This window comes from Bos indicus x Bos taurus, chromosome 21 (genome assembly GCF_003369695.1).
Source record: "Bos indicus x Bos taurus breed Angus x Brahman F1 hybrid chromosome 21, Bos_hybrid_MaternalHap_v2.0, whole genome shotgun sequence".
Classification (NCBI taxonomy): domain Eukaryota; kingdom Metazoa; phylum Chordata; class Mammalia; order Artiodactyla; family Bovidae; genus Bos; species Bos indicus x Bos taurus.
The window spans coordinates 27,537,189-27,563,723 of NC_040096.1; the positions used below are offsets into that span (position 1 = coordinate 27,537,189).

Consider the following 26,535-nt stretch of genomic DNA (forward strand, 5'->3'; position numbering starts at 1 on the left):
CACAAGTCCATATCCCCATGGGGCCAACAGCTCCCCTTCTGAATGTTCACCTAGCAGACATGTGAGGCACGATGTGTGTCCAAGAGCAGCCATGGTGGCCATGAGGGTAGCACCCCCAGGGGTGAGTGACTTGCACTCGAGACTGGCCTGAGCTATGACAGTCACTGTAAAGGAAAACAGGGGAAGCAGGTAAGAATGTAGGAATGTTCTATGTCGTAATACAGAAAGAGTTCCCAGAGAAGTGGAAAAAAGGTACATAACAACGACTATGTCAACCTTTGTGAAAAAGAAAAACAGTAAGTATATTTAATTCACCACGAAAAGAAAAGACAGTATTCATATTAGCTTTACATATGGAAATATACACAAGAAACAAATATCAGTGGTTGCCACTGGGTGGAATAGGCCACATGAGGGACAGGAGTTAGCAGAGAGTCTTGTCACATTTTTAAACACTTTTATTTTTATTTTTTTGATGTGCACCATTTTCAAAGTATTTATTGAATGTGTTACGATATTGTTTTTGTATTATGTTTTGGTTTGGGAGCCCAGAGGCATGTGGAATCTTAGCCCCTTAACCAGGGATGGAACCAGGGATTGAACCCACACTTGAAAGGTGAAGTCTTAACCACTGGACTGCCAGGGAAGTCCCATAAACAGTTTTAATTTTTTAATATGTGCATATGATATGAACAAGTCAAAGAATTAAATTAAAAAAAAATCCTGGCTTTACAATAATTACATATTTATGTTGCAAATTAAAAATGCTTTGAAGGAAATTTGATGCTTACAAATATTTATACCTATGGATAGACATTATATCCAAAAAAGAAAGCATTAGATTAAAAAAAGAAAAGGAAGAGATTGCAAAACACCCACCAAATCTCAAACTTAGTACAGAAAAAGAATATAGACTACCTCATTAATGATATTTTTCCTTTTCAAAACATTTTGTACCTACTGGTTTAAATCAACATATTATTAAAATTAACTTCAGGACTTCCCAGGTGGTCCAGTGGCTAAAAATCCATGCTCCCAATGCAGGAGGCTCAGGTTTTCTCCCTGGTCAGGGAACTAGATTCCACATGCTGCAACTGAAAGGTCCCACATGCCTCAGTGAAGACTGAAGATCCTGCATGCTGAACTAAGACCCGGTGCTGCCAAATAAACAAATAAGTTTTAAAAGTTAACTTCAGCTGTTTCTTTTTTACTTTTTACAATGTACTTGAAAAACTTTTTATAGCTATTAAAAATCTTTTTGTAATGAGAATATTTAAAGTTTAAATTTAAAGCACATATGTGCTTTATTTCTGTTGGACAGTGCTGCTGAAGACAATACAGTTTAATCTCACTCTTTAAATTCTGGCATGTTTAAAAATTACTTTTTAGTATATATATTCAACTACTTTTTGTTTTTTCAGCTGTGCCAGGTAGCATGTGGGATCTTAGATCCCGACCGGGGATTGAACCAGTGCCCTCTGCATTGGGAACCTAAAGTCTTAACCACTGGACCGCCAGGGAACATATGTACCCTGTTTGTTTATGGGTTGAAGAGCTGGAACATATGGACCTGCAGACTTGATCACAGAGTGGACTTGGGGGTGCTCCTCTGCCTTTCTTATCTTCTGCCACTTGGCAGCTGCATGCTGAGGCTGGACCAGACCTTGGTTGTTTTTGTTTTTTTTTTTAATTTTATTGAAGTATAGTTGATTTACAATATTGGGTTTAATTTTTGCTGTACAGCAAATTGACTCTGTTATACATATATTCTTTTTCATATTCTTTTCCATCATGATTTATTACAGAATATTGAATATAGTCCCCTGAGCTATACAGTGGGACCTTGTTGCTTATACATACTATATAAGCTAGTTTGCATCTCCTAATTCCAAACTTCCAATCCTTCCCTCACCCACCAGCCCATCCCCCTTGGCAACCACAAGTCTGTTCTCTATGTCTGTGAGTCTGTTTCTGGTTCGTAGATATGTTCAGCGTAGAGGTTCTTCAATAAACTAAAAATAAAGTTGCCAAATGATTCAGCAGGCCCACTCCTGGCCATATATCTGAACAAAACTATAACTCAAAAAGATACATGCACCCCAATGTTTGTTCATTGCAGCACTATTAACAATAGCCAGGACATGGAAGCAACATAAATATCCATCAACAAAAAAATGGATAAAGAAGATGTAGTACATATATACAATGGAATACTATTCAGCCATAAAAAAGAATGAAATAATGCCATTTACAGCAACATGAATGAACCTAGAGATTACATGGGCTGCTCTGGTGTCTCATCAGTAAAGAATCTGCCTGCAACACAGGAAATGTGGGTTCTATCCCTGGGTTGGGAAAATCCAGTGGTGAAGGAAATGGCAACCTGCTCCAGTATTCTTGCCTGGGAAATGCTATGGACAGAGAAACCTGGTGAGCTACAGCTGTAGCTACAGCTACAGCTACAGGGAACTATGCTCAAAAACCTATAATGGAAGAGGACATAAAAAAGGAATATGCTGCTGCTGCTGCTGCTAAGTTGCTTCAGTCGTGTCCGACTCTGCGACCCCAGAGACAGCAGGCCACCAGGCTCCCCCGTCCCTGGGATTTTCCAGGCAAGAACACTGGAGTGGGTTGCCAAAGTACTTGCTATCATTTTATTATTATTTTTCACTGAAATATAGTTGATTTACAATGTTGTGTTAGTTTCAGGTATACAGCAAAGTTAATCAGTTATATTAGTTTCAGGTATACAGCGAAGTGAATAACTGATCACTTCGCTGTATACCTGAAACTAACATATATATATATATATATATATATATAACTGATTCACTTCACTGTATACCTGAAACTAACATATATATATATATATAACTGGTTCACTTCGCTGTATACCTGAAACTAACATATATATATATAACTGATTCACTTGGCTGTATACCTGAAACTAACACAACATTGTAAATCAACTATATTTCAATGAAAAATAATAATAAAATGATAGCAAGTACTTTCAGAGTCATAAGGCAATCTATAGACACAGAGCTCAGGTGCCTGCCTTAGTGGTGAGTGGATGGCCAAAGGTGCACAACTCATTAGAGTGGACTCCATGCCCACAAGCTAGTCTTGCTGCAGATTGGGCTCTGGTGTTAGACCACCCGTGTTTAGGTGCTGCCCTTCACCTTACAGCTGGGATCCTAGGTGAGTCATCTCAAAGGTTCAGGTTCTCCATCTGTAAGGCAAGGATTGCCACAGGGTCTCCTTCCTGGGGTTGTTCAGTCATGGATGAAACAATCCACAGAAAGTGTTTAGCTCAGCCAGGCAGAGAGTCAGAGCCCACAGGTGTCACTTGACACTACCTAGCCACGTCACAGGTACCTTCAGGCCAGGGTTCTTCCTCATCCGCAGCCTCCCCATCCACATGTCCGTCAGTAGCATCTGGCTGCAGGTGTGGGCGATGAAGTCCCGGTGTTTGGCTGCCACAGCAAGTTTGAGGCAGGTCGAATTGCTCCAGTTTTTCAGCTCGTACGTCAGTAGTTTCATGGCGATCTGCTCATCGTGCTTGTAGGACTGGTCCAGGAGCTCCACAGCCAGCTGGCCAAAGTCTCTGCCGAGATACAGATGGGAGCGGGTGAGGCAATGGCAGCCACACACTTTGTTAGACAGCCGTGTCCATGGGGACATCACGGAGCCACAGGACACAGAGTCCGTGACTCCCTGTCCTCTCCCAGCAGGGAGCTCCTGGGACATCCCCAAGGGGACAGCCAGGGGCCAGGGTCCATGCTCAGCCATGTTGGAGGCTGACTTCCGGAGGCCCCATGAGGACAAGTCGGCAGATTAATAAGTCTGGGGAGCCCTGGCTTAGAGAAAGAAGTGTGTCCACGCTTTCAGGAGTGTTACCTCCAGGTGCCCCACCAAGTTCTCACAGGGAAGACAGGAGGAGAATCCCCTCATGCTGCCAGCCTGGGGAGGGTCCATTCTGAACTATGCCCAGAGCACTCTGTTCTTCCTAACAAAGCCTGCCCTGGGGAAAAATAGTTAACCAGAGTTCAACCTATTGATGTTTTATCAGAGCCGGACTGAGCTGAGGGTAGGGAAATACCTAGCTCCAGCCCCCTGTAGCCATCCTGTCCAACTGTCCTTGGGAAGGTCAAGTCCAAGGGCATAGATTCACTAAGGCTGTACTCCTCTGAATGTGTTTCCTTATGAAAATCTGTTTTGTTGTCTTTGCATTTAAATTGTATTTCCCAGAAAAAGAATCATGGACATAGAGAACACAGCAGTGATTACCAACTGGAACTGAGGAAGGGAGGGGGTGGGTAGTTGAAGTTAGCAGATGTAAGCTTTTTTATATAGGATGGATAAATAACAAGGTCCTACTGTATAGCACAGGGAACTATATTCAGTATCCTATGATAAACTATAATAGAAAAGAATATTAAAAAGAATCACATATATATATGTATACACTTTGTTGTACAGCAGAAATTAACACAACATTGTAAATCAGCTACATTTCAATAAAGATATACTGTCTAAAATTGTTTTTCCACAAATATCATGTATTAATGCATATATGTGGAATCTAGAAAAATGGTATAGTTGATCTCATTTGCAAAGCAGAAATAGAGATACAGATATAGAGAAAAAATGTATGGATGCCAAGGAGGAAGGGAGGGTGAGATGAATCAGGAGATTGGGATTGACATATATACACCAATAGGTATAAAATAGATAACTAATGAGAACCTACTGTACAGCACAGGGAACTCTACTCAGTGCTCTATGGTGACCTGAATGGGAAGTAAATCCAAAAAAGAGGGGATACACGTATAAGTGTAACCGATTCTCTTTGCTATAAAGCAGAAAGTAACATGACATTGTGAAGCAATTATACTCCCATAAAAATTAATTAATGAAAAATTGCATTTCCATAGTTTGCACAAGAAGACAGTCAACAAAAACAATGACAGTCCAGAAATGCCTCAGAAAGACAGAAGGAAATATATTGACACAATGGACAAAGCAGAGATGAATAAGCTTTAAATGTGATGATACTTAAGTGAGAACCACATTTGCCACCCTTCCTGGAAAAGGGGTGGTTCTCAGGACAACCAGGTCTCCCTGAGCTCTACATTCCCTCCAGACACTCACTTTGAGTTGTTGTCCAGGTCCTGGGAGATGTCGTCCACCAGCTCACTCTCGGAGGACTCGTGGGCCATGGACTTGTAGAGCTTGCATGCCACCAGGGCCTTGGCCATGCTCTCCTCCCCTCGCTGCCAGAGGAAGACCGCCATCTTTTGGCGTTTCATCAGCACAGCCCACACCATCAGCTCGTGGAAGGGGTACTGGAATCGACTCACGGCCGGGTCGTCCACATCAATGTCCAACTCCTCCTCCTTTTTCTTTTTCTTCTTTTTCTTCCCTTTGGCTGGCAGCTCGTCATCCTGAGGGGAGATAAACACCCTTACCGTGGTCCTGCCAGTAAAGGGTTTCAGGACCAACTGGAAGAAGGGAAACCTCTCTGTCTGCAGGAACAGAGAGACTTCTTAAGTACATCTATGTGTCCACCCATCTTATGAATTCTTTTGAAAAGATGCACATGTTTATTATGAGAAGTAAACCACTGAAAATCAAATGAGCTGAAAAGGCATACTACTGTTTGAAGCTTATACTCCTGGGTTGGCAGGTTTGTTTGTTTGTTTGTTTCCATAAGCCTCTAAAAATTGAAGAGAAGCTGCAAAACTGAACACAAAGAAAACACTTCAATCCAAATCACCCCATGGGAGAGATAAAGCGCAAAAGTGATTTCCTGAGGGATGTCTTTAAATACCAACACTCTGAACCAGAGATTAATAGGAAAGATGTAGAAGGAGGTGGAGGAAAATTATCTTGGTTTTCTACCAATGGTTTGGGCTTCCCAGGTGGCTCAGTGGTAAAGAATCCACCTGCCAATGCAGGAGATGCAGGAGACAGGGGTTTGATCTTTGGATTGGGAAGATCCCCTGGAGGAGGAAATGGCAACTCACTCCAGTATTCTTGGTTGAAGAATCCCATGGACAGAGGAGCCTGAAGGCCTACAGTCCATGTGATCTCAAAGAATCGGACACGACTGAGTATGCACACACGTCTACCAATAGTTTAAGGAAGCAGGAGTTCTATTTTGAAAGAGATTTGTCTTCTCATGTATGTGTTACAAATGGAAGGCCAATGCTTTCCATTTCCAAGGGATTATGAGGGGTCATCCTAATAATAGAGCAGAATCCTAAAGGAAGGCATTCATGACTGGAAGAACTGGTGGTGAAACATGCATGTGGCATGTAATCATTCAGAAAACTAAGATCATGGCATCTGGTCCCATCACTTCATGGTAAATAGATGGGGAAACAATGGAAACAGTGACAGACTTTATTTTGGGGGGTTCCAAAATCACTGACGATGGTGACTGCAGCCATGAAATTAAAAGACACTTGCTCCTTGGAAGAAAAGCTATGACCAACCTAGACAGCCTATTAAAAAGCAGAAATATTTCTTTGCCAACAAAGGTTCATCTAGTCAAAGCTATGGTTTTTCCAGTAGTCATGTGTGGATGTGAGAGTTGAACTATAAAGAAAGCTGAGTGTGGAAGAATTGATGCTTTTGAACTGTGGTGTTGGAGAAGACTCTTGGGAGTCCCTTGGTCTGCAAGGAGATCCAACCAGTCAATCTTAAAGGAAATCAGTCCTGAATATCCATTGGAAAGACTGATGCTGAAGCTGAAACTCCAGAACTTTGGCCACCTGACTCATTTGAAAAGACCCTGATGCTGGAAAAGATTGAGGGCAGGAGGAGAAGAAAATGACAGAGGATGAAATGGTTGGATGGCATCACCGACTTGATGGACATGAGTTTGAGTAACCTCCAGGAGTTGGTGACGGACAGGGAAGCCTGGTGTGCTGCAGTCCATGGGATCGGGAAGAGTTGGACACGACTGAGTGACTAAACTGAACTGAACAGACTATTCCAGGCTGAGGACCCAGTACCCAATAGGATAACAGAAATGGATCTCTGCTTTTTTGCAAATAGCTTTCTCATCAGTGACCTTCTTTTATTCTCACAGATCCTGAGGGGTTGTTAATGTCTTCTAGTCAGTCAGATGAGGAAGTTGTGGCTTAAAGTCTGAATAATTTGCCCATATTCACATGAGGCTGGGCATGGGGTGGAAAAGGGGGTGGAGCCTGAGTCTTCAATTCTTGTGGCAAGTAGTTCATGACTAAACCAAGTTTTATAACTTCGTTATGAGGTGTTCTGATATTTTTATTGAAACTATCATATCTTGCCTGGAATTTAAATGTTTTTGTTCTAATTTGTCCCAGTAAAACTGCAGTTTCAGTCATTTAGGGAATATTGAAATTAAAAAAGAAATGTAGCTTTATTTTCAAGATTATATCAAGTCAAATAAAAATCCACTAAGGACTAATGAAATATTGTAAAACAGAAAGCTTTTTTTTTTTTGCTACACTACAAAACATTCAGGACCTTAGTTCCCTGACCAGGGATCAAACCTATGCCCCCTGCAGTGGAAGCGCAGTCCTAACCATTGGAGTCTGCCAGGGAGGTCCTGAATGGAAACCCCGTTAATCCTACCTTTCCATAGTATGTTATTAAAATATGAATTGTATGCAACTTCTCATAAAATAATTTTAATATTGCTATAGACAGAAAATAACCAACAAAGGGTTCATTTCCCTAAAGTGCATGAACAGACACAAAGCAACAAATAAAAGAGAAGCAACCCAATAAAATAACAAAAGATATGAACTGGAAGTTAAGAAGAAATGAATCCATTCACAATCACAAATCACAGTAAGAGCCTCTAAACACAGCTCGGTGAGAAATTAACTTGAAAATATTAGTACATACAGAAGCAAATTGAATAATAAAATTACTAAATTTGATCTGACAGCATGCTGAAAGCGAAAGTCATTCAGTCCTGTCTGACTCTTTGTGACCCCATGGACTATACAGTCCAGGGAATTCTCCAGGCCAGAATTCTGGAGTGGGTAGTCTTTCCCTTCTCCAGGGGATTTTCCCAACCCAGGGATCGCGCCCAGGTCTCCTGCAGAGAAGTACATAATTGTGCCCAACAAACTGAGAAAATACATTTGTTTCCACACATATGAATCATTAACAAAATTCCACCTGGCATTATTCCCCAATTCTTTTGAGATTTTCAATCTCAACAAGTTCTAGATATTGGAAATCATATAGTCTACACGCAAAGAGTAACACTAGAAATCAATGAGACTAATATAACCACAATAACAAAAGTCTGTATCTAGGCAACTTAAAATATGCTTATAAATAACTCTTGGATTAAGGAGGAAATTATAAACTGTTTAGAAATGAATATCAATAAAAGTTCTACTTACCAAAACCTGTAGGATACCATGAAAAACAATGCTCAGAGAAAAACGTATACTCTTCATGAATTTATTGAAATACAAGGAAGATTGAAAATGGTCAAACACTTCCAAATTGAGTCAATAAAAATAACACAAAAACCCCATACAAAGTGTATGGAAGGAATGAATGCAAATTAAAATATATTAATAAAATATAAAACAGAAAAAAAGAAAGTTGCTGAATTAAGCAAAAATACCAATGAAATCCAAAGACAGGTATGGTTAAGAAAAAAGGGAGAAGATATAAAAAAAAAAAACTGGAATAAGAAATGGCACACAACTAAAGATACTGAGTAGATTGAAAAAATTAAAATACTCTGTAAAGGTTTATGGGGCTTCCCAGGTGACTCAGTAGTAAAGAATTCCCCTGCCAATGCAGGAGACATGGTTTCAATCCCTGGGTCAGGAAGACACCCTGGAGAAGAAAATGGCAACCCACTCCAGTATTCTTGTCCAGGAAATCTCATGGACAGAGGAGCCTGGCGGGCTACAGTCCATGGGATCACAAAGAGTAGGACCCAACTGAGAGACTAAACAACAACAAAGATTTACACCAGTGAACCTGAAAGTCTAGACGAAGTAAATTGTTTTCTATGAAAATATAACTGACCAAAGCTGACTCCAGAAAATAGAAAGCCTCGATGAACTCCTACTATTAAAGTTATTACTAAGGTGGTGAAAAATGGGCCTCTCACAGCAAGACTGGACAGGCTATTATATGGGAGAGTTCCACCAAGGCTTCACTCAGCAGATAAACCCTATGTGATACAACCAATCTGAGAGACTAAGGGATTATGCAACACTGACTTTCATAACCCTTCTAGTTATGCTGAAGGTCAGTGTCAACTGTGAACAAGAATCAAAACCTTCTACCCTGAATCCATACAGAAATTGGAATGCTACTTAACTCATGAATTTATTTGAGAAGAATCTTTACAATACTCAGTCTTAATATTGTGTTATGGTGCTTCTTCTACTCATTTATGTATTTTAATGTCTAGTGATTTGTTCTTAAGTTCCCTTGTTAGGTTATTCTGGATATTTTTGTCCCATTATGAGGAAACTTTGTTGATTTTCCTGGACTTTCTAGATACAAAATATTTTTCTGCCAATAATAATTTCCTCCTCCTTTTATATATTCTTCCTTTATTTATGTTTTCATGTCATAAAATTTCCAGAACACTTTTAAAAACCAGAGGGAATAATGATGCCAACAATAATGGGTGAGCCTGATTTATTCTTGATTTTAATAAAAGTCAGTTGGGTGGCTTTACCTTTTAAAAAAATGTCTATGACCTTTGAATATAATCTGACTAAATCATCCAAGTAAATCTTGGTGTGTGGTGAAGTGGATTTATTCATGGAAAACAAATTCAATCAATTTTATGTTAAATACAAAATGAAGAGGCTCCATGATACCATGAAACCACTGGAACAAGTCCTACTTACTTCCATTCCCAGAAGTTTGAGAGCTTTTGGCTGCATAATGAAAAGGGAGGGGAAAAAAATTCAGTGGAATCAGATAACTGAAGTTACAATACTGTGAGTTGTACATTATTGATATTGCTAGTAGATTGATAATAGATTAAGAAGTACTTTGGGTAGGGAGGTTCAAGAGGAAAGGAACATATACATATACCTATGGTGGATTAGTGTTGATATATGGCAGAAACATTGTATTGTAATATTGTAAAGCAATTAATACTGTACAACACAATATTATAAAGTAATTATCCTCCAATTAAAAATAAAATTTTAAAAGTACTTTGTATAATTAATAATGAAGGACAAACCTAAGGAAAGCATTTGTCCTTCACAGTTAATGATATAAAGTACTCTTTTATCTATTAAAATCTATTTTCCTTTCCTCTGTTTCTGTCAGTCCAGGTCAGGTGAGGAGAGAGACATGCAGACATGGGACCCCCCACCCCAGGGAGAACCAGAGAAGTTCACCCACAGAAACGCAGACACAGAGCTGTGGGGCTCTGAGTGGGGCGAGAGGAGGTCTTCATGGGAGGTCTCACACATGAGCCGGGCATGAGATACACATGGGGTTTTGAAGTGGGGAGACGTGGCTGACACATTAGTAGAGTTTGTTCTGAAAGTGGTACATGGTCACCCACAACAGGGTGTGGATAATGAGGGAGAGCCTTAGACGCTTCGATCATGAGCTTGACAGTGATTCCTCAGGCACTGGGGAGCCTTGGGAGTTTGTGAGCAAGGAATGCCCCATCAGGTTCCTCATTTTGGAGGATCAGGGTGGTTCCAGTGGTAGGATGCATGGAAGAAAGCAGAGACAAAGGATCCCAGGAGGAAGACAGTTGTGGACAAAGGATGGGGAAGACTCAAGTGCTGGGCTGTGGGCCCGATGTGTGGAGGGAAGAAATGATGCTTCACACCGAGAGCCACTGCAGGAAGATTGGAAGATGTGTAGGGGGATGGAGTGATGAGCTTGGGTTTGAACAGGCTGAGTTACTGTGGAGGTGAGCAAAGAACCATGTGTGACCCCGGGAACCACAGAAGACTGTGTGTCCACTGAGCTCTACCCTCTTGGGTCCAAACAGGTTGTTGTAGAGGGTCCGGAAGCTCTTGCGCGTGTAGTTGCAGCGGTAGGCACCACCCATGAGGTACTCCAGTACGAGCCCAATGTCTATGAGGCTGATGTGGTAGTCAGGAGGAAGGTTACCCTGTAAGGAAAGGAGCCATGTCTCAGGCCCTGTGAGAAGGTACCTGCAGCCTGGACTGCATCACACACATTGGCGTCGTGACCATCCCTGTTGGTGATGTGGGTGTTAACGGAAGCAATGGGGCATTAAACAATCTTCTATCTGTTACCACAGGATGGAGGGAGATAAGAGGGTGAACCATGTTCCAGAAAATGGGTTAAACTTCCCCATGAGATTAGTTAGAAACCCACAGGGCTATAGGGGAGAGGCCTGGGCTTGTCTGTGGGCTTGGACAGAATGACCAGTAATGTGCATTTAAACATAAAGGAAAGAGGGACCTTCCCAGTGGTCCAGAGGTTGAGACTCTGCCTTCCACCACAGGAGGCGCCAGTTTAGTCCCTGATCTGGAAACTGAGGTCCCACATGCAACAGAGTAAGGCCAAAAAATAAAAACAAAGAATATATATACATATATATATATATATATATATATAAAGAATATATATGTATGTATAACTGCATCATTTTGCTGTACAGCAGAAAATAACACAACATTGTAAATCAACTATACTTCAACAAAAAATTGATTAAGGGAAAAAACCATTGAGGACAGATGGTGTAGCTGGTACAAGCCTTCCTTGATGTGAGTAGATTTGCCCTGTTGAGAAGGTGCTTTGACAGCTGCTTGTAGGGGAGAAGGTGTCTTCAGGGGCTGGTGTCCAGATTTTCTACAGAAGGTGGGCATGAGCATATGATGGGCAGGAGGACTCTGTGAAAGGTAGGGGGAGGACGGGACACTCCTGGGACTGGGGCCTTCCTGGAGAAACCTCCACGTGGTGCCCCAGGATTTTCTGAGGGACTCTGAAGGTTTCAGTAAGAACACAATCTCCCTGAGGTGGCTGGGAGTTGGTGAAGGGGCAGAGTTCTGCTGCAGAATGGATGAGGCTGTGTTAAGATGAAGGCAGGGTGTGGGCAGAAGGGAGAGGGACTGAGGGCATCCATGCACCTGTAAGCCAGTCACTCATGCCCCTGGGCAGCTGGCTGATCCAGGAGGCAGAGCTGACCCATCCATTATAAGGATGCTATGCTATGTGCTATTTCTGGCTTAGTTAACTTCCTGCAGCTGAAATGATGGCGGAAACCTGGGATCCATCCCATGGAGACTCTGTTGTTGTTATTTAGTCACTAGTCATGTTTGACTCTTTGCGACTCCATGGACTGCAGCCCACCAGGCTTCTCTGTCCATAGGATTCTCCAGGCAAGAATACTGGAGTGGTTGCCATTTCCTTCTCCACTCACGGAGACTACACTTTTTGAATGTCCTCCTTTTGCACAGGGACCTCATCCTTCACTCAGCCTTTGCAAGTTTGTTCAGCCCTCATAGTGATACTTGATCAAGTCAGGGATTTCACATGAGGGGACAAGATACAGCTCTGCCTCTGTGAGCTTGTTGTTTGTGGCAGGGGAGGGGGTTAATGGCCAAGCCACCAAATCTCAACACAGCAGCATGTTCAGACCCCCACTCTGCCTGTGTGGGCAGGTGAGAAAGGGCTTCCTGGGGAGGGTGACACTGAGGCAGAGCAGGGGCTGCTGCAGCTGAGGGCAGAAAGCACTGCAGATATGACCATGCTCGGCCCAAGACAGAACACATGAGCGTGTGGTGGACCGTATGGTGGGCATCTAATGGGCCCAGTGGATGCAAGTGTCTTAGATTGGAGCCTTAACTTCATGAGATGTGGGAGGCTTTCAAGTGGGGGCATCCTGTGTCTGGGGAGGGCGGGAGGAGAATGATTGAAACCACTTAGGTGAGACCCAGGTGGTTGGGTCTACACTTGAGTAGCAGTGGCTTTTGACTCTCAGCGCTTCCAAAATTAAGAAATCTGGGAAAGTGGGAAACAAGGGCATGGCAGTCCCTGGTCCCTCTTGGTTCCCAGACCCAGTGATTCTGCTCTGATCCAATGAGCATTTGTGAGATACGCTGGGACCAGGGACCCTTCGCTGCAATCCTTGCACCTGGACACACCTCTCCTTGAACAACAAAATACAAAGGAACTGTATGGGACTAAAAATAATCGCATGCATGTGCAGTTGGGGCAAATTCTGGACCCAAAAGATACAAAGAGACCAAAAATTGCAACTGCCTCTTTTGAGAAGCCTGGGGCAAAATCAGGATACTGCCCTCTTCATATAGCACCATGGTTTTTCCAGTGGTCATGTATGGATGTAAGAGTTGGACTGTAAAGAAAGCTGAGCGCCAAAGAATTGATGCTTTTGAACTGTGGTGTTGGATAAGACTCTTGAGAGTCCCTTGGACTGCAAGGAGATCCAACCAGTCCATTCTAAAGGAGATCGCCCTGAGTGTTCTTTGGAAGGAATGATGCTAAAGCTGAAACTCCAGTACTTTGGCCACCTCATGCGAAGAGTTGACTCATTGGAAAAGACTCTGATGCTGGGAGGGATTGGGGGTAGGAGGAAAAGGGGACGACAGAGGATGAAATGGCTGGATGGCATCACCGACTTGATGGATGTGAGTTTGAGTGAACTCCGGGAGATGGTGATGGACAGAGAGGCCTGGCGTGCTGCATTTCATGGGGTCGCAAAGAGTCGGACACGACTGAGCTACTGAACTGAACTGAACTGAAGAGGTGAGCAAACCACCTAAGTCACCCTTCCAGCCCAACCCTGGACACACACCTACTCTCACTCCACTGCTTAAGGAACCAGCTTGCCCTTCCTCAGGGAGCAAGCAAGGGAAACTGTTGTTTGTTCTCACTCCCCATTGCTGCAGCAAGAACCCCAATAAAGCCTCACCTGAATTCCTTGTCTGGCCTCTAGTCAATCTCTATTGATTGGGGAAGTTCAAGAAGCCAGGTTGGTAACATTTGTAGTAAAAGCCACATTCTCACATCAGTAGAATCAGACACCTGTTTGAAGTCTAACCAGTCTTTCTGGGACTCTGACTGAGGGCCCTTTTCTCCCGTTTGAGTTGTTCCCTCCTGCTCAGAACATGAACACCCATCCTGCACTCCTCATGCCAGGCATTGCGTTCTGGCCTCATGAATCATTCTATGTTAACCTGGTCTGATCCTCCAGCCTGTGGCGGACAACAGGACCCGAGAAACTCCACGACAGAACAGGGAATAGATGGGATCCTACAAGACTGTAAGGGGTTTAGTGCTGGAAAGGACGATGGGGCCGTGAAGTGGAGGTGTCTATCACTGTCTAATGAGGAAACAGGGCCAAGAACTGTTGCGTGGGACACGCAGAATGACATGAGGCCTGTCCTGCTAGGACTTCTGGAAAGAGGCACAGGGAAGGAGTCAGGGGAAATCTGAAACCTGTAGAGCATGGGGGCCCTGGGCAGCAGAGAGGAACTTGCTATCCTCCCCCACCTCCACCCCTGGCTGGGGCCAACCTACCACCAGTCATTTAGCGTAAGCCGATTGTGTGTGGGATGAACACCACACTTGAAGAAGATGACATTTGAAAAAAGTAAACTCTTTTTATGGAGAGAGGAATTCATGATTTCTTATGCCTCCAATAAAATGACACCACATTTGGAAATTTTAAAATTGCTTTAGAAAATGTCTTATTGAAAGAAGTCAACAGGTAAAGGACTAGAGAACAGCAGACTGAGACTTGCCTGGTGGTCCAAGGGTTATGACACCAAACTCCCAATGCAGGGGGCACAGGTTCAATCCCCCATCAGGGAATTAGACCCCACGTGCTGCCTGGCATGCAGCCAAAAATTAAATAAATAAAACAAGTAACGTTTGAAATAGCTCATTCAAAATATATATATACATATATATATATAAACAAAAGCAAAGACAAAAAGAGAATACTGACCTTTTTTACATCCCTCACCAGCAAATGAAGTGTATTGGGTGGACCCAGTCTCTGAAAGAGAAGCATTCAGCCATATTAAATATGTTTTTCTCTTCAACTCTTAGAGCAAAATCCGACTCTATAGAATTAATGGATTTGTGAAAGCTGGGATGTCATCCACTATCAGCCTGTGTCTTTACAACACAGGACTGGTCATGGGTAAGAAGTATCCCGCACGTTCAAAAATATGTTGAATACCGTTTATCAAATTATTTTAAAGAGAATCTCACAGGGCACCATATCGTCTTAAAAGTTCACCAAGTTTTAGCAAGTAACCTCTCAGGACCACTTCTACGTCTTAAAATTTTAGAACAGGAGAGAGAATGTACATCTCAAAATTCATATGGTAAGAATACAAGCCAAGAGGATTTCATCCAAACACTGTGATTCTCATGTCAGGCGCTCCTTGTTGTGCAAACTCAGTTTTCCATTTTTATCAAAGCCTCATAAAAAGTGGTAGTCCCCAGAAACAAATGACTGCTTACCCTGGGAACTTTTCACTCTGCTAATGACTCCAGGAGCTGGACTCTTCCTTTGTAGAAACTTGTCCTCATGCACCATCCCTGAGTTAATGGTACAGATGGGGCGGGGGGCTGGGTAGCCTGGCAGAGGTGGGTGAGAATGGGACCCTCGCCGAGCCCACTGGTCAGGCGAGAACACCGGCCCTTAAATGATTCATGCTTAGACACTCCATCATGTCTGACTCTTTGCAACCCCTAGGACTGTAGCCCACCAGGGTCCTCTGTCCCTGGGATTCTTCAGGCAAGAATAGCCGAGTGGGTTGCCATTTCCCTCTCTCTTCCACTAAAGCCGTGTTCTGATGGGGCCAGCTCCCCTCCACTCTCCCTCCTTCACAATCACTCACTGTGTTATAAAGCTCTTCCAGCCTCGGGATGGTGAGAAAGTGTTGCATGTTGACTCCATTTTCAATCAGGAGCTTCACAAAGTCCACACGGTCTAAGACCAGTGCGTCCAGCATGGCCTGCTCCAGAGCATTCACCTGCATGAGCCCAGGGGAGGGGCATGAGTACCTAGGGGGTGCTGGGTAGGGGCAAGTTCACAGGGCAGCTGAGGAGGCAGTGAGAACTTGACCTTCCCCTCGAGGAGGATGACTGGCTCCAAGGACCTGTGAGCCCAAGAAAGGGACCAGAGCCATCCCACCTACCCAGTTCAGCAGCTCAAGCTTCCGGGGGTCAGTTTCTTCCTCTACCTCCTCCTTCACCTTCCCTTTCTTCTTGCCTTTTCCTTTTCCTCTTCCCCCCTTGGTGGTCGCAGCGGGCGGCTTCTTCTCCTTCTCCGTGGCCTTGCTATCCGTTGGGGGTGCCAGGCTTCCCAGGGGCTGCAGTTCAAGCAGGCAGGGTTGGGAAAGGGATTAAAGCTTCCCCTTGTCCCAGGACCAGTGCCTCCCCTCTGCATGCACATGTGTGCACACACACACACACACGTCCAGGTACACAGGAGTGCACACATGCATGCACAGATACACAGACACATACAGGTGCAAGCATGAGCACACAGACTCAGACATGCACACAGGCAACACAGGCACACATACTTGTGAGCACACACACACACACACACACACTTAGCTGTCACAGGCCAGTTGTCTGGTGGCAAAGACCCTGATCTCGTGACCCTCTATTACTTAAATGCTTGAAGTACATTCATGTACTTTAAGTGGCTGTTTCAGTTGACGTGTGTTTTTGTCAAAGGAAAGGGTGCTGAGAGGTAAATTCAAAGGCACCAAAAAGAAGTGTCTGTGGAAAGTGATGGAAACGAGAGAAAACAATTGTGAGGGGCCGGAGATGACAGGTGAAATCACAGATGCTTGTGTGGAGAGAAGCCTGGGCTGAGGTCTCCTGGGTGTAACTGACAGGCACATGTTTCCAGAGAAACAAGGGCCTTTGAAAGATACTACAAGAAAGGGAATTCACTCAATGAACAGTAATAAAAGAATAGATAGTCTTGATGATGAAAGGAATATGCTAAGAAGAAAAGAGAGAATCAATTAGAAATGCAAGGGAGGGGCTTCCCAGGTGGCTCTGTGATAAAGAATCTGCCTGCCAATGTAGGAGATACAGGTTTGATCCCTCGTCCAGGAAGATCCCACATGCCGCAGAGCAACTAACCCCATGTGCCCCAACTACTGAGCCTGTGCTCACAGCCCGTCCTCCACAACAAGAGAAAGCACTGTAATGAGAAGCCTGTGCACCACAGCTAGAGAGTAGCCCCCACACGCTGCAACTAGACAAAGTCCACGTGCAGCAGTGAAGACCCAACACACTCAACAAGCCATAAATAAATAAAATTATTCTTTAAAAAAGAAATGCAAGGGAAAGCAAACATCCATCTATTCAAATAAGGCAAGGTCCAAATTTAATTTAAATTTCGCATAATTTAAACAATGGATGGACTGTAAGAACCTTCATGCTTGTTGTGTTTTCCTTTGTAGGGCCCTGGTGACTCACCCAGGGCTACCTTTCTTTCTCTTTGAGTTCAGCTGTAATGTTAGGCTCAGCAGTGAACAATCTGTACAGAATCACAGTAAAATCTGCTGGTTTTTCCATTTTTAGAATTAACATAAAGACCTAGTATGGAGGATGGAGGAGGCCGAAATGAATAAAGATTATCGAAAGGTACAAACTCCCAGTTATAAAATAAATGCCATGGGATGTCATGTACAACATGGTGACTACAGTTGATAATTCTGTGTTGTATATTTGAAAGTTGCTAAGACAGTAGATCTTAAGAGTTCTCATCACAAGAAAAAAATTGTAACTGTGTGTGGTGACAGATGGTAATTAGATTGTAGTGATTTTATAATATACACATATTGAATCATTATATTGTATACCTAAAACTAATATGTCGTATGTCAATTTATCTCAATTAAAAACAAAATATAAACAAGGACCTAATATATAGCACAGGGAGCTATATTCAATGTCTTGTAATATGCATTAAATCTTCCCTGGTGGCTCAGCAGTAAAGAACCTGCCTGCCAATGCAGGAGATATGGGTTCAATTGCTGGGGCAGGAAAATTCCCTGGAGGAAGAAATGGCAACCCACCCCAGTATTCTGGCCTAAAAAATTCCATGGACAGAGGAGCCTGATGGGCTACAGTCCATGGGGTTGCAGAAAGTTGGACATGACTGAAGCCACTGAGCACACATGCACACACTGATTGCTTAAATTCTTCACACTAATTGGATAAAAGATAACTGTGAAAATGAAATGTACTTTTAAGGTACGTGCCAGACCTGTTTTGAGAAATAAGGTTTTTAAAGTTCGACATGAATCCTCTAGATATTCCAAACCCCCTTTTGAAGCAGCAGAGCCCTAATTTTGCAAACAAAAAATTTCCCCAAGTCCCAATACACAAAACCTATCAAAGAAGCTGCTTTTTTCAAAAAAAATAATTTTAAAAAATATAAGTATAGTTGATTTACAATGTTCTGCTAATTTCTGCTGCTGCTGCTAAGTCGATTCGGTTGTGTCTGGCTCTGTGCGACCCCATAGATGGCAGCCCGCCAGGCTCCTCCGTCCCTGGGATTCTGCTATACAGCAAAGTGATTCAGTTATAAATATACACATATATTACATTTTAAAAATTCTTTTCCATTATGATTTATCCCAGGAGATTGAATAGAATTCCCTGTGCTGTACAGTAGGACCTTGCTGTTTATCCATCCTAGATATCACAGTTTGCATCTGCTAATCCCAAACTCCCAGTCCATCCTTCCCCTACTCCTCTCCCACTTGGTAACCACAAGTTGTAAAGAAGCTGCTTTGATTGAAGGAGCAGGAGGTTGCTGAGAGCTGTTCATCATGCTTGCTCATATCTGCACACACACACCCCCACACCACACCCAGGTACAACCACACACATACACAGATCCCACAGACATACACCGTATGCACGGTAAACCACACACCACACATCCACACATACATTTCACACCCTACACACATACTGCACATAGATACACATATACAATACACCAAACCACATCCACACATACCACACCCCAAAGTCTACACACAAAGGTCACACACACAGTCCCCTAGCCCTCTGGGGTTTCATGGAACATAGTTTAAAAATCAATGCTTTCAATGCAATCATTGTATTTCATTTTAAAGAGCAATCTTCTTTCTTCTTCTTAAAAGGGTAAAAACCCATGTTCACCAGCAATGATAAAATATTTAGTGCTCTTTATTCAAGAGCACTGGTTTGAATCTGAAGTTAGTGCCAGGAGCTCTTATTTCTTGCTGGTTCTTTGAAATGACACAGCAACAACTCCTAATAATCCTAACAACTAGACACTGTTGGTGTTAGTCGCTCAGTCGTGTCTGACTCTGCAACACCATGGACTGTAACCTGCCAGGCTCCTCTGTTCATGGGATTCTCCAGGCAAAAATACTGGAGTGGGTTGCCGTGCCCTCCTCCAGGGGATCTTCCTGATCCAGGGATCAAAACACATCTTGTGCATCGCAGGCAGATTCAGTACCATCTGAACCACCAGGGAAGCGACCAGACATTGGGTCATCAGAAACCCCAGAAGATTTTCTGAGATCCACAGCACAAGGGAGCTTGTACTAATACACCCTCTGTACAAAGTCATGACAAACAGTATAGATTGAAAAGACTTAGTTTCACCGGCCAGCGGGGCCCAAAGACAAAGATCTGACTCCGAGCTATGTCCACACGGTTCCAAGCCAGCGCCAAGCTCAGCTGGTCCGGAGCCGATGCATTTGTTCCTGGAAGGCAAGAGACGGGGCAGTTCTCACCTCACGCCTGGACTGTGGAGGGTTGTGGGGGAAGGGCCTGGGTGGGGGGCAGGGGCTTCCATAGGCTGGCTTAGCATCTCACCCTTTTCTCTGGTCCCTGAGTGACTCAGTATTTTCAAAGAGCTGGCTGGGAGGAGGATGGAGGCAACCTCTTTCCATGTCAGGAAAGAGGTTTCTGTTCCCAGGAGGAACAGAGGAGGAAGCCAAGGACCCCAGTTTCCTATTCTGCAAGAGGGCAGGAGCCCTGGGGCCACCCAGACACCTGCCAGGCCAGGTCAAGGGGCTCTGCTCCTCCAGATCAAAGGGGAGCACAGTCCAGAGTACCAGCCTCTACTGCAGGGAGACCAGCTCAGTACCACCAGGAGGCTGACCCAGTGGGGACCCCTGCCCCTCACTCCTCCAGCACCCTCCACTTCGCAGTGGAGGAGGGAGGTGACCCCTCAAGCAGCCAGGTGGCAGCCTATCATTAGGAGAGTCTGCGAAAATTGATGGAGCGCTGTGAGATGCAGGGATCACAAATGAAAAATCATTTCATGCTTACCCTCTCTGAGCTGAAACCTGTCATGAACTAGCTACCAGTGGAAACTGGTTCTTAGCCATCAAGAACCAGTGGTCCATTGCTCCCTCCTCCCAGAAAAGTCCCCTCCAGAGAACCCACTTGGAGCCTCATCTACCACGGCTTTAGACTACAATAACTCTAGGCAGCCTGGCCAGCTCAGGGTTCCATCCCCAGCAGACACATTTCCTGGCGGAAGGAGGTTGCAGGGGGAGGGTTTCCTGGCCAAGAGTGGGGCCTGGGGAGGCCAGCACAGAAAGGACAGGAGGGGCCATTTCTAAGAGCTCACCTTTCAGCAGGGCAGTTAAAATCGCCATCTCGATGTCTTGCTGACCCTCAGAACCCATCCTAAACACAGTGACCTGAAAATAGATTAATCGTGAAAAGACTGAATAAAGCAAAGTGGAAATTTAGAGGGAGAATTAGAGTGTTGTTTAAAAAAGGGACCTCAGAGGCCAATGCTAATACAACCATCCCTAGAGCAAGGGGATTTTCCATCAGGGCCTTCTGATTTCCAGAAGGGACAGCATTTGGAATCCTCACTTGGACTTTATTTTATTCTTCACCCCACCTGGAGCTGAGGGAGCCCATGCAGGACATGCCTGCTGATATCTAAATGGCTACTGAAAGTGACAAAAGCCTCTCTACTCAGATTTGATACATTTGTAGGAAATTTGTAGATTTAGAATTTTGAAGAGTGCCTGTCTAACAAGAGTGCCTCTTCCTTATAAGAATAATTAAGGAGGTAAAAAATCTTCCCTGGTGGCTCAGACTGTAAAGAATCTGCCTGCAAAGTGGGAGACCCAGGTTCTATCCCTGGGATGGGAAGATCTCCTGGAGAAGGGAACGGCAACCTATTGCAGTATTCTTGCCTGGAGAATCCCACGGACTCAGGAGCCTGGAAGGCTACAGTCATGGGGTCACAAAGAGTCAGACACAGCTGAGTGACTAACACTTTCACTTTCCCCTTGAAGGAGGCAAAGGGTAGAAAATAATGAGGGTATTTTGTAGAATTTTCTAAGCACATCTGCAAGCATGGTGTATGTCACTCCTCAGTGCTTTATTTAATTTTTTTTTTTTTTTTTTTTTTTTACTTTTTGGCTACACTACACAGCATGTGGGATCTTAGTTCCCTGACTAGGGATCGAATCCAACCAAGCCCCCTGCAGTGGAAGTATAAAGTCTTAAGCATAGAGATCACAAGGGAAGTCCCTGTGACGCCAACACTTTAAATCTCATTGATGACATCAGCCTCAGAACTGGTGGGATGTGGCCTGAAGTGCCCTGACACACACAAGATCCGATGCATCTGTATCCCTACTCTGAGGAGAACCTGCCTGTGCTTTGCCTGCTTCCCTCACATGGACAGAATTGCCAGCTGGGTCAGGATCTGTAAACTGCCTCTTGGAAAAGCCTGAATGAAAATAGGAACAACTTCATCCTGCACACATAGGCAGCATCAGAAAGGAAACAATTCTCTCTGTGGAGCTGCCTAGAGAATCCACTCAAGACACTTACCAGTTCTTTCTTCTTCATGCACTCCATGATCATTGCAAACAGCTGATGTGATTGTGTCTTGTTGTAATTAAACGTTTTTTGGATGGTGACTATAAGTTGATCCCTGAGGGAGTCATTGATTATCCTGTTTGAAGGGGATGGGAAAAAGAAGAAAACACAGGTGAAATCCACATGAATAAATCTGTATGAGTCAGGGGTCCCCAGCTTCCAAGACCTAATAATGCCTGATGATCTGAGGTGGAGCTGATGTAATAAATAATAAAGGGAACAATCAACATGATGTGCTTGAATCATCCCAAAACCATCCCTCTGTCCCCTGTCCGTGGAAAACTGTCTTCCACAAAACTGGTCTCAGGTGCTAAAAAGGTTGAGGACTGCTGAATGTGATACTGTCTGGTATCTTTGGTTTGAAAATTAACCATTGGAGGATATTCCAGGATACCAGGATAGAAGACCAAAAGGGACCACAGTCAACAGCTGCATTTACACTTGTCCTAAATTTCAGGCTGTGTGAGTGCTTAGTCGCTAAGTTGTATCTGACTCTTTGTGACCCCATGGACTCTAGCCCACCAGGTTCCTCTGTCCATGGGATTTCCCAAGCAAGAATACCAGAGTGGGTTGCCTTTTCCTACTCCAGGGGATCTTCCTGACCCAGGAATTGAACCTGAGTCTCCTGCATTGGCAGGCAGATTCTTTACCACTGAGCCAGCTGGGAAGCCCCAAATTTCAGGCTATTAGGTTGAAAAGCTTAGAAGGGAAAATGAAGTTGGGAGAGAACGCATACCCTCCCCCCACCCAAGAAAGAATCCATAAGAAACATTGCTTCTGAGAGCACCCTCACTTACTGACCCTGGGAAGTGGGACAGGAGAGCTAGAAAAACTACCTTCTCTTATATTTTTGGGCTGGCTAGCCATACCACGATTCCTTCTGGCCCTCACAAGAGGCAGTTCAAACCCCACCCCCCTTCCTAACGTGTCAGAGCTCCTACCCTCCTTCCTCCGAGTACTTGTGGGCAAAGGACAGGATGTCTGAGGCCCGGCCACTGCCATCGCAGACCACCACGGGGACCGGGGGCTCTTCTCGGAGATATTCCAGGACGATGGAAACCACGTTCGGGCCCCCTTCCACCACAAGGCCCACGAGGGGCACGCCCTGCCCCAGCCCTGAAACACATACCACATCCAAGTTCAGACCACTGTCAAGGCCCTATTTGACCCCTTGCTCTGATTCCTGAAACATGGGGAAGAAGGAAACCCTTAGGCCTGGACGTGCGCTTACAGAGGGTTAGTTTTCACTGGGAGAGTTGAAGGCCCTCAGGATGTGATGACTGCTCATGTTCTTTTATTCAAAGCCCACATCATAGGCTTATTGGAAAAAACAGAGCCTTAAAATGACGAACTTGACAACACGTATGTGGTTCAACTGTATGTATCACCCACGTAGCTTACAAGATGCTTCAAGGTGAGATGCAAGAAACATGAAAGATTCTTCTTGCTATAAGAATACTTCCCTACTGCCCTGTCCTGGGTGATGTTCCCACTCTGGATGGGTGTCCCTTCAAGAATGACACTGCAGACGGTGTCTGGACCCGTGCTAGGAGAGCTCTGTTCTATAATACCAGCCTCACGTGAATTAGCCTTATGACCTGGGACTGGTCACCAGGCCACCCTGAACTGCAGTAAGAGGTGAATCACCCCAGGGCCTCCTCTATCTCCTGAAGGAGCAACGGATGTAAAGTATAAGAAACTGTGAGGCTGTCAAGTCAAGGTGTTCTGTCAACCTCAAGTGGTGTCATGATGTGCAGTGTTGTTATAATAGGTATAGCAGCTGTTGATTAGCCTCCAGTGCCTGGAATAGGCAGTGAGTTATCTAGGAGGGCAAAGCCATGGACCATCATTAGCTCCCCAGTTAATAACTTGTTCCCATAAAGAATCATATATATGTGTGTGTGTATGTATATATATATATATGTATACACACACACACACACTTTGTTGTACAGCAGAAATTAACACAACATTGTGAATCAGCTATATTTCAATAAAAATATACTGATTAAAATTGTGTTTTCACAAACATCATATATATGTGGAATCTAGAAAATTGGTACAGATGATCTTATTTGCAAAGCAGAAATAGAGACACAGATGTAGAGAAAAACCAAGAGGCGGGGGAGTAGGATGAATTGGCAGATTGGGGTTGACATATATATACAACTAGGTATAAAATAGGTAACTAACAAGAACCTATTGTATAGCACAGGGGACTCTACTACTCAGTGCTCTGTGGTGATCTGAATGGGAAGGAAATCCAAAAAAAGAGGGGATACCTGTATACATATAGCTGATTCACTGTGCTGTACAGAAGAAACTAACACAACCTTGTAAAGCAACTTCACTCTCATAAAAAATTAATTAAAAAAATAATTACTTCCCCCAGAGTCCTCCCTCTGCCTCTATGAGATGACAGGACTCTTCTGAACATGGTAGGACAAGCCGACTCTGGTGGCAGAACCAGAAGGTGGGCTCTGGGAAGCAGGTGGTAACAGGAGGGCCTCAAGAACCCAGGATTCTGGGTGGGAGGGGAGATAGTGGGAGTGAAGGAGCAGCTGCTGCTGCCGCCGCTGCTAAGTCGCTTCAGTCATGTCTGACTCTGTGTGACCCCACAGACGGCAGCCCACTAGGCTCCTCTGTCCCTGGGATTCTCCAGGCAAGAACCCTGGAGTGCATTGCCATTTCCTTCTCCAGTGCATGAAAGTGAAAAGTGAAAGTGAAGTCGCTCAGTCGTATCCGACTCGTAGCAACCCCATGGACTGCAGCCTACCAGGTTCCTCCATCCATGGGATTTTCCAGGCAAGAGTACTGGAGTGGGTTGCCATTGCCTTCTCTGAAGGAGCAGCAGAGACCCATTTTCCTACTTCACAATTTTACCCTCAAACTGGCCAGGACAGACTATGTTCTGAGCATGTTTCCCCAGTGTCTGTTTGTTGTGATGGGAGTTATCTGATCTTGGTGAATAAGTTAGTGAATAGAAGATATGTCCTTGGTCTCACGGTTCTGAAGGACTTTGGATAGGAACTGCCAGCACAGTTGGGAAAAGGTCTAAGAACTTCAAGCAGGGGAATTGAGTGTTTCTGGTTTGCTTCCACAATGCATTTCTATAGTCAGTAACTCTTAAATATTTTGAACTTTTTTTTTTTTGCCTGCACCTCAAGACATACAGGATCCTAGTTCCCTGACCAGGGCTAGAACCCATGTCTCCTGCAGTGGAAGCATGGAGTCCTAACTGCTGGACTGACATGGAAGTCCCATTGTGAACAGCTTTGCAGTATCCTACCAGAGTAACCTCAGTTATATTCATTTCAGAAGCTATGTGTTGAGGGTCTGGTATGTACCAGGCAGGCTCTCCAGCCAAAAGATGCTGGAGAAATGGACCAACCAAGAGATGCTGGAGAAATGGATCAACCAAGAGATGCTGGAGAAATGGATCAACCAAGAGATGCTGAAGAAATGGACCAAAACTATGTGGACTTGCCCTTCAGATTTCCAGCCTCTGCAAGGCTTGAAATTTGAGATCTTCAGGACTCCAGGGACCCAATCACCTTCTTTTCTAGAACAGAGGAGAGCTGGTTCTTCATGGTTCAGGCTGGACTACTGAAGCTCCATGCTGTGGGAGGTGACGACTGAGCACCCCTTTGCTGTCCCTGCCCCACTCAGAACCCTGGGCAAAGGATGACAAAGGGAAGCCCACAGGTCACACAGCCAGGGGAGGTTGGGCGGTGTGAACATGCACGTGGCCAGAACAGCAAAAATGTGACAGCCATCAGCCAGGCAGCTGCTCCTTGGAAATCCACAACTTTTCATAGCACGCTGTCTCATTCCAACCACACTGCAGCCCTACAGACCCTTTAATTATGATTTACAATGACCATTTCTAAGATCTAGACTGTCTTCTGCAATCTTACCAATAATGGTTACAACAAAATACCCTTTAAGATCATTTGATCATTGTTTGACATTAAGAATCACTGCAGTTTGAACAGTCAATTTGCTGTACAGAAGAAATTAACTTAGCATTGTAAATCAAATATACTCCCCCCAAAATTAAAGTAACTACAGTAACTCATTACAAGAAATGAGAACCACTGACAACATAGTGGGGAATGCCATCACTGTGACAACGGCTGCGGGGCTGTTTATCAGGTCCACACTCCTTGTGAACTTGGGGCAAAGCATCCTAGTGCAGTTCAAGGAGTGGGATTTGGTTGGTGGCCAAGGAAAAGGGTCTTGCTATGGTCAAAGAGGAGTCAGGGGAAGACTGTAAATGCCTGCAGACAGTCTCTTCTCCAGCCCGGTTTGCAGGACAGCCCTGAGCCCACAGAACAACTTACTCGTGTTGATCTTCTGCAAAGAAATGTGCTTCTCTAGCTGCCGTCTCAGCATCACCTCGGCCCCGTACTTGCCCAGGGTGCCATTGTCGGCCAGGATGAAGTGCGTGTGAGAGTTGTTGAGCACGGAGAGCTTACTCAGGGGATTGGACATGGTCTGGTACACCCGTGTCACCTGATTAAATGCACAGCACAGGTCAGAGGTGCAGAACTTTGACAGTAAGACTAACAGGAGAAGCAAAAGCACTCAGATGTGGAGCTACGGCTTCATCTAATCATACACTTC

At 44.3% G+C, this 26,535-nt stretch overlaps 1 protein-coding gene across 1 annotated transcript in view; it reads right to left on the reverse strand.

The window, feature by feature from the left end:
• The window catches only part of TRPM1 (transient receptor potential cation channel subfamily M member 1), a 73,872-nt gene that overhangs the window by 27,511 nt on the left and 19,826 nt on the right, over positions 1-26,535 (reverse strand). The window contains exons 6-17 of the mRNA XM_027521187.1: positions 26,253-26,424; positions 22,851-23,025; positions 21,862-21,985; positions 20,633-20,705; positions 19,657-19,757; positions 16,164-16,337; positions 15,864-15,998; positions 14,960-15,010; positions 10,991-11,131; positions 9,894-9,923; positions 5,155-5,447; positions 3,379-3,607 (exon numbers count right to left, since the gene is read on the reverse strand). Of these exons, the coding sequence (XP_027376988.1) occupies positions 3,379-3,607; positions 5,155-5,447; positions 9,894-9,923; positions 10,991-11,131; positions 14,960-15,010; positions 15,864-15,998; positions 16,164-16,337; positions 19,657-19,757; positions 20,633-20,705; positions 21,862-21,985; positions 22,851-23,025; positions 26,253-26,424 (1,698 nt within the window). The remainder of the gene's footprint in view (positions 1-3,378; positions 3,608-5,154; positions 5,448-9,893; positions 9,924-10,990; positions 11,132-14,959; positions 15,011-15,863; positions 15,999-16,163; positions 16,338-19,656; positions 19,758-20,632; positions 20,706-21,861; positions 21,986-22,850; positions 23,026-26,252; positions 26,425-26,535) is intronic.